The 8,187-nt window shown below is 46.7% G+C and overlaps 1 protein-coding gene across 3 annotated transcripts in view; it reads right to left on the reverse strand.

Annotated features, from left to right (window-relative positions):
* LOC102387624 (transient receptor potential cation channel subfamily V member 2) overlaps positions 1 to 8,187 on the reverse strand; it is a 13,883-nt gene that overhangs the window by 2,458 nt on the left and 3,238 nt on the right. For 2 of the 3 annotated variants that reach the window (XM_006033105.3, XM_025214868.1), the window contains 13 exons: positions 7,421 to 7,718; positions 6,928 to 7,064; positions 6,269 to 6,430; positions 5,865 to 6,002; positions 4,878 to 5,176; positions 4,260 to 4,433; positions 3,551 to 3,709; positions 3,354 to 3,449; positions 2,773 to 2,843; positions 1,920 to 2,085; positions 923 to 989; positions 528 to 835; positions 184 to 302 (listed from right to left, as the gene is read on the reverse strand). In XM_006033105.3, coding sequence (XP_006033167.1) covers positions 184 to 302; positions 528 to 835; positions 923 to 989; positions 1,920 to 2,085; positions 2,773 to 2,843; positions 3,354 to 3,449; positions 3,551 to 3,709; positions 4,260 to 4,433; positions 4,878 to 5,176; positions 5,865 to 6,002; positions 6,269 to 6,430; positions 6,928 to 7,064; positions 7,421 to 7,662 — 2,138 coding nt within the window. In that variant the 5' untranslated portion in view covers positions 7,663 to 7,718. Of the gene's footprint in view, positions 1 to 183; positions 303 to 527; positions 836 to 922; positions 990 to 1,919; positions 2,086 to 2,772; positions 2,844 to 3,353; positions 3,450 to 3,550; positions 3,710 to 4,259; positions 4,434 to 4,877; positions 5,177 to 5,864; positions 6,003 to 6,268; positions 6,431 to 6,927; positions 7,065 to 7,420; positions 7,719 to 8,187 lie in introns of those variants that run through there. The other variant, XM_025214869.1, reaches the window with a different exon arrangement.

Below are 8,187 nucleotides of genomic sequence, written 5' to 3' on the forward strand. Positions count from 1 at the left end.
AGGGAGACTTAGTCGCAGGACCTGGCACTGAGATGCGATGGTGATGGGTCTGGGAGGAATACACAGAGTTCTGTGACCAAGTAGGTTGGTGTCATGATTCTCCCTCTGCTAATGCCAACATGCGGTTGTAGAAGACGACACAGAACTGGGAGTGTTGGAAGCCTCCCCCTTGCCCCATCCTACCTGAAACAGCATCTCTCATCTTCTTTATTAAGGCCCACAGACACAAAGCAGCCAGATCTCTCCTTCCTTCCCCAGGACCACAAAAAGTGCTTTTCTATTTCCAGAATGGCAGTAGTTCTCTGAGGATAAACATCTGTGTTAGATCATAACAAGTCACTGATATAGAGGAATCTGGGTCTCTTAGTAAGTGCTCTCATGGCACTTTGTACACATACAAGCTTCAGAGCCAGGGGAAAAACACACAACAGGTCTCATCACTGTCTTTGAGCAGCAGCAGGCAGTTCATTACAAACAGTATTTGAGCCCCTGGAAGCCTTGCCCAGCTAGCCATGCAGCACGCTCACCTGCAGCTTCCAGATGCTTCTGCTATAACCAGAGACGTTGGTGACAGTTTCGTTCATGAGCGCAATCAACATGTTGAGCAAGAGGATGTAGGTCAGGATTATATACAACAGCAGCAGCAGCATGACAAAGTATTTGAATTTCACTTGCTCCTGGAACTCCAGGTCCCCCATGCCAATGGTGAACTTGAAGAGCTCCAGGGAGGTGGTAAACATCCTGCCGTACCCAAAGCGGCCTTTATCCTCCTCCGCCTGGGTAACAGATTTGTTCTGGGCAGCTGATGGGGGCTCCCCAGTGAGGGTGACTAGAGCTGAAATTAAAGCAGAACCCAGAGTCATCCAGGGAAAGCCTGCTCTCCCCCATGCTGCCGGCGACATGGTGCCAAGTGAACCCGTACCTGCTGAAAAGCCAAACAGGAAGAGCCCGTACACCAGGAGGAAGCGCAGCAGGTCCCTCAGGATGGTCTGGAACATAGAGCAGGGGCAGCATCATTAACCCTCCACCCCCATTCCTCGCATTTAATGTAGCACAAAGCTGCTGTGGCAGTGTTTGCATGCTCACCAGACAATGATATCTGCTTTGGCTATGTCACCTCGTTAATGCTAACAGAGAAGGCAGGAAGTCTCATTTCCCCCTTTTAACAGGTGAACAAATTCTGATACACCTGCTAAGTCCACACAGCAAGTAAACAGCTTTGAATAGGGGACTGAAACTCAGAAATGTCTCTCCCCAGACCCCGCCAGATGGAGACGACACTGGAACATGCTGAAGGGACAGGGAAACCAGGTCAAATAAAGCTGTGTTGTGATTTTTGAGAAGACGTAATTCTCCTGAAGAAGGCTAGCTTGATCCAGTCTGATCCCATGCAAATACCCTATGTAATTCTGTCCAGGACTGCTGCTACACATCTGACTACCCAGTCCAGTCTGCCTTCTCTCACTCTGAGACACCCGAACAGAGTTCTGCTAACGCACCTTGGCTCTGCTTTAGAGCACCCCTCATATTCTAGCACTGGAATCTATGCTTGAGTCTGCCTATGAGCTTCAACCAAGATTTAACAGTGATAAGAAAGGTCTTCTGAAGAGAGATGCCATTTCTGTGATAGGCAGGGAAGCATCAGCTGTGAGTACCAAACAAACTCATTCTTTCTTTTGCCCTGAGCCAGCATTTGAAACCCAGCTGCATAAGAGGTGCAAAGCCAACAGGTCTGTCTCAGTGCAGCATCTCAGCTGCCCAGAGAGATGGATCTAGTCTCATCCCAAAGGTAGTTTTCATTTGCAGAGCTACAGCATTTCCTCCTTTCATGGCTTTGATGCAAAGAAATATAACAGCAGCATTTGTATCAATACCTCACACCTGCAAGCCACTGATGCAGGCTGTCCCTTTGCACTGACCTTCTGTATCATGACACTGTACATCCCAGTGCACTGGAAGCCCCGAGTGTAGTACAGCATGTTCACCCATCCCAGCAGCAAAGAGGAGACCATCAACGGGGTGTAGTATTCCAAACTCATCAAGTATAGAACTAATGAAAGCAGCAGCAAGAGTCCCTGAAGTAAGCTGGGTGGAGGGAGGTTGGGGAAGAGGAAAAAGAGCATTACAAAATGGACTGAAAGCCTCAGCTCCAAATCCTTTTAGTGCTACAGGGGGGCCCAGCCACATTGCAAAAGGTTGCATAATAGGATAGAGGCTCAAAAGTGTGTTCTGACCAAACCCACATGTCAGCTACTTTATGCACAAGTGTGTTGCAGATATGTTATGCATTTGCCCATCTTACGTTATGGAAAAATCTCAGACACCCTAGACCTGGCCCTTCTCTTCTACAAGGGGAGTTACACACATGTTACTGGTGTGATACTGGACCTGTCACATACAGACTGAAACACGTACAAACCCAGGGAAACTATACCCCCCCAGTCAAGTCTCAGCTACCATGACTGCCCAGTTCCACATACAATCTCATGTTGTTGTAATTTACTATTATTTGCTTTACAGTAACACGGAGAGGCTCCAGGGAAGGGTCAGAGCTCCATCGTTTCGGGCACTGTCACCTTCTGTTTGTGCAGTCCCAGCCCCAGAGATATGACAGTGTTGGAGTATGACAACAGGTAGAAAAGGCAAAATAGGACTGGAGTGGAAGTAAAGGTGTGAGAAGCAGTTGCCTCTGGTCACCACCTGCCTACTGCACTCAACAGAGAACTGATTTAACGCCTGCTTCCAGTTTCCCCAAGACATGAAGAAACCTACAGCAAGATCTCAATGCAATCATCAGAGAAGATGTTCCTCAGAGAGAATTGCCTCCTCCACAAGTACCGACTCTATTGGAAAGAAAAAAAATCAAGAGGGACAGTTTTTATAGCAGGAGGGAATATTTGAATTCAATCCCTGCCTGGGACAACACACTGCACAGGAAGCAAAGAGTTGTTCACAGCCTTTTCTTCTAAATCATTTGTTCCAGTGACCCAACAATCCAGATAATCCCCCTTCCAAGCAAATACAGAATTAGAAGCTAAGCCACAGCTCCCTCGTGTTTTTTGTAAAGAATGTATCTAGTAATTTTCAGTATTGTACCACTGCACGTCCCAAAAGTATCTCATAATCTTTTGCTGTTCTGACCCTCTCCCTAATCATCTCCAAAATTCTTGTTCATGATGTCTTTTGCTGTCCTGCACCCAACTCATCTAAGAAGCATCTCATGGAAGAACCTGTCCTGCCATTGGTCTGTGAAGTGTTGTGCACCCATATGGTATCATGGAAATAGAGGGGTGCACCAACATCAGGATGATGGGCCCTTCAGTAGAGAGTAGTCAGGCTATGTGTCTCCATACCTGAGCAATTAAGAAGTAAATGCCTCCCAGAAAGTTAATGATCAGTCCAGTGAGCCACAGGAAGCCTTCAGCATTGAACTCCATTGGGAACAGAGGCTGCAAGATTCAAGCAACACTGTGAGAACAGCAGTCAGTGCTGTAACCACCATCGCCCCAGCACTGTTCTATTCCACCCCATCAAAGCGAACCCGACTCACCTGCTCGTGCAGAGGACAATGGTAGGCAAAGACTGAGAAGATGATCATGAACATCAAATAAGAAAAAAAACTCAAGTAAAATCTCCTGGCAGCAAAAGTGTCCCATTTGTGCTGAATCAGTTTGTTCAGTGGTTCCAAAACCACCATTTTGTATCGATTCTGGCATGGGAAAATAAACACAACACCATGAATCCAGAATCACCATAAAGCCGTCTTGGTCCAGCGGTGATATTCAATGGCCAGAATTAGGGGATCCCAGCATGTCTGTTTAATTGTACATCTCAGCATGAAAGGAGCCAGGCATCTTACTGGAGATGGGGGAACTGCCTGGTCTGACATAGCCCTGTCAAGGCCCATAGAAAGATCCAAACTAAGGCACTGGTCCCATGGCAGGGACAAAGACAAAAAGATCCAAACTGCTTTCCTTAAAGCACATTATCTGAAAGCATTAAGGTGTTTAACAGCTAATGATATATGCTAATTTCACATCATTAGTAATATACAGATCTGCATGCTCAACTATGAAACTATTTCTCTACAAGCAAATGGTCTGAAACACAACAGTAATATTACATGTAGGCCAATATAATTTTCTTTAGGTCTGAAAGACCCTGTTAACTGTATGTGGTTGACATAGCTACACGGCGACACTACAATAAATAACCAGGCAAAACGGTTTGGTTTTAGAGTAGGTGGTGTCAGCACTCACCGGTGTGTCACTGCTGTAGGCCAGGATCTCCAGCACAGAATTCTTACAGTTATCAACTGAGGACAGGTCATAAAGAGACACCTGGATGGGGCCGTAGGTCCATTCAGTGAACTTGCGTGACAGGTGCTGGTACTCTGGCTCCTCAATTTCTCTTTGAAGAATGTGTTTGAAGATCTAGAGGGAAACTTTGTTTATTATGCAGATAACCACAGAGATGCAGGATGACTTCCCCAGAATCCACGAGCTGGCTCAAACCCCCATGGCCATGTGTCTTTCACAGTACGCTTTGCAGGTATTATTGTGCCCAATTGCTAGATGATCCAACCAAAGCACAGCTCATGCAAATCTCAGCCCAGCCCCTGCTCCACTCAAACTCAGAGCATCAGCACCCAGTTGCAATCACAATGCACAGCTCCAGATGGGATGAGCTAGAGGTTTCCTTGATGCCTCCTGTGGTGAGGCTGCTGCCTGTGGGGCAAAAGGATTTCACTGAGGAGCCTCTCATGCAGTAAAATGTAGGATGCACCTACATAAAGCCCAGCCACTAGGCAGGGAATGCAGTCCACTGTCCTCTCTGCTTCTCACCACACCCAGAAAACCCCTTTAAGTTGTGTTTACCTCTACTTTGCCACCCTTGGCAGCCAGCTGCAGTGGTGTTAACCCATCACAATTCACTGCCTCTTCCAGCTTCTGTGTTGGGACAATCTTCACACCTGCCCTTAAGATCTCATCATACATCTTGCTCACAAACTCTGTGTTCTCCTGGGTGTCATCTGCTATCATCACCAAGGCATGGAGAACTGTGTTGCCCAGAGAATCCTTTTCCTGGAGACTGGCTCTGTTGTGGGGGTTCTCCAGGAGATACTGGACCACGTTGAGCTGGTTGGTGCAAGCAGCCAAGGACAAGGGAAGTTCACCTGGAGAGATTGGGGCCAGGTTGAGGAAAAAGTAATCAGTTTTAAGAGAACAATGTACTTATCATATGCAGGGGTTTGGGTTGTAGCCGTGTTGGTCTAAGGACATAGGCAGACAAGGTTCCTTGTGTGAATTTGATATCTTTTATTAGACCAACCCAAATGGTTGGAGAATAGTTATTAAGCAAGCTTTCGGGTTCAAAAACCCGAAAAAAAAGGGGTTTTGAACCCGAAAGCTTGCTTAATAACTATTCTCCAACCATTTGGGTTGGTCTAATAAAAGATATCAAATTCACCCAAGGAACCTTGTCTGCCTTATCATATGCGGTTTTGTTGTGGTAACAGCTTGGGGGTTTTCCTCACAAGACCTCTGAATTCAGATAGGGGCATTTGTTGTATGAGGTGGGATCCACTGCCTCTATTTACTTCATTGTCACACTTGGCTGCAGATGAGACTGCATTTTAAAGCCCCCTGGTCAGGGTAGAGTACACACAACCAAACATCAGGTGGCAAGCAGCGGTTGGCTAGAGAAGAGCTTTGACTTTTAGAGCTGTAGCCACTCACACATGTTGGGATCTCCTGGGTTGTTGGATAGAGATTACACACAATGCCTGCAAAGACAAACCCAGCTAGTTTCAGGGACCCCATGTACTGCAGGACACTGAACTGAAGCCTCTAATGTTGGCTTACCAAAATAAAAGCAAATTCCCTTTTTCTTCTTGAAGAACATGCCATGGGCCCTGGCATGGACATCAGCTCCCTTCTCTACCAGGAGCTTCACTAGTTCCAGTTGCCTCTTCTCTATGGCAATGTGGAGTGCTGTCTGCCCTAAGGAAGATGGCATTGCAAAGAGCAAATCACAGAGATGTCATGACCAGACCCCCACAAAAGTATCCAAATGACAACAGCAGTGTTCTCTATTCTTTGGATTCCCAGGTCCACCCGAGATAACTGTGGACTCCCAGGCATAACTGGCTGCATCAAACGGGTAGAAAATGCTATCTTTTTTAATGACTTGCAGATGCAGGTTGGACACTGGTGCCTGTCTGTCTTTTGACCACAAGGTTAGAAACATGCCCTTGCAAATACCTTACCTTTATAATAATTATCTGTACATGCAGCATTAACAAGCATCTTTTGAGGCGGTCTATGTCCTCTGTCCTCATCTATTTTCAGTAAAACTGGGATTGTGGCATTCTTCCCATCTTTTAAATTCAGCAGGGCTTTCATCAAGCAGGTCTTCCCTGTCTTTGCATCTGAAAAAGAGCATGGAGGAGGCATGTGGGTGTTTTGTACATGGCTGCACCACTGATTTCCTTTTGCCCAGAACTCAATCCTTAGCAAAGCATTTAAATGATTTTCTCACAGCATCTTCACTAGGAGCTGGGGCTTGGAAGAAAATGCCATGATCACCTTTCAGCCAGAGAGCGGCCATGGAGACAGGTGAGTATGTATCAGGCAGAGAGAGAAGAAATGACTCGCTCAAAGTCGCATACTGGGTCAGCAGCACAGCTGGGCACAGAATCCAGCCTGCCAGGCCTGTACCCAGTCCTTGTTTCTATCTACAAATGGGCCAGAGACCAAAGCCCTGGTTTGGTGAAAAGGCTTACTGTAGGCAAAGAGAGAGATGTGGGGCTACAGATGTTTTCTCTGGCACTGACTCAAACTGAGCAGCAAAGCCTTTGTGCTCCACTACTGCTAAGAAGAAATGCCTTGGTTAAACCAGCAGAGAACATGCTGAGCAGGTACCCACCTGTATATTCTGAATTAGTGAGGAATTTGGAGGTTAACTCCAAGTAACTGAGCAAGCCATCCAGCTCCTCTGCGTTGCCCTTTGAGACTGCACCAAAAAGCCGGTCTCTGTCAAAGCGGTTTGTGTCCTTTTGGCTACTGAAGAAAAGCAAACAGTCAGCCATGAGTGGGTTAGCCACAGTGGCAAGGAGCTCCACCCAAAGTAAATTAACTTGGATAGAGCACATTTCTGCCATGGCTAGATGGCCTGTGGCACTGGAGTCAGCTTGCTTACTGCTATTCTTGGATATAGGCAGTGTGCATGGCAGACTGGCCCTCTGAGTTTGGAGAAAAAAGGCTAATATGTCCCCAGCCCTAGTTTCATACCACCCCACTTTGGGTGTGGGCAGGACTCCTGCACTTTTATTCTTGTTCATCCTCTTGCAAAGTCCCTGGCACCATCCTGAATTTCATTTGTAACAGATTTCCCACAAGCAGAACCCACTGTTACTTACTTGCTGGCAGGTTGTCGTCGATAATTCAAATTGACCTTGATTTTAGGAGCAAAATCCTTGCTTTCCTTCTCAAAGGGAGTCTCCAGTGGTGGTAGTTCTTCTTTCTTTCCACCTGCCTCTCTTCTTTCTCCCTGCTTATCCACTGCAGGTTTGTCCTCCTGGACACTGTCATCTGTTTCTAACAAACAAATCAGCCTGTCCTCCTGTGATGGGCCTGGTTGCCCAAGCGTTGAGTTATTCATGTTTGGTAGGGAGGGTGTTTTAGATCATGGATGCTGCTGCCTGTCAGAGAACAGAGCTGCAAGAGAGCAAGAGCACACATACCTTAAAGCCTGTGAATCAGATCCCCAACGTGCCCATTCATCCCTTTCCACGCTGCTCCCTTTCCTCAAACCAGATAGATAACAGGCCCCTGTATGTTTGTTGTTAAAGGACGGCTTGTGGGTTCCTCTAGTCCGGTTGCTCCCTGAACGGTGGAACTCTGCTATTTATTTATCAGACACTGCTGTTGTATTCAAGACTGTCCCGATGCAGTGGAAGGCACCATCTCTGTCCCAACGAGTTGTACTGCTCGAGTGATCAATCCTTCAGTTGGATCTAATTACTGGGTCTTTTCAAAGACCTGCTGAGTTCAGTGGCATTTATGGGTTTACTTGCACTGACCTCACTGGAGGATCCAGGCCTTAAATAGCAAAGTCTCTGAGCAGGGGAACAACCAAAATGAAATTCCTAAAGAAGTGAGAGAGTACAGGCTCTTCAAGGTAGGC

The sequence above is a fragment of the Alligator sinensis genome, unplaced genomic scaffold (assembly GCF_000455745.1).
Source record: "Alligator sinensis unplaced genomic scaffold, ASM45574v1 scaffold1801_1, whole genome shotgun sequence".
Taxonomy (NCBI): Eukaryota; Metazoa; Chordata; order Crocodylia; family Alligatoridae; genus Alligator; species Alligator sinensis.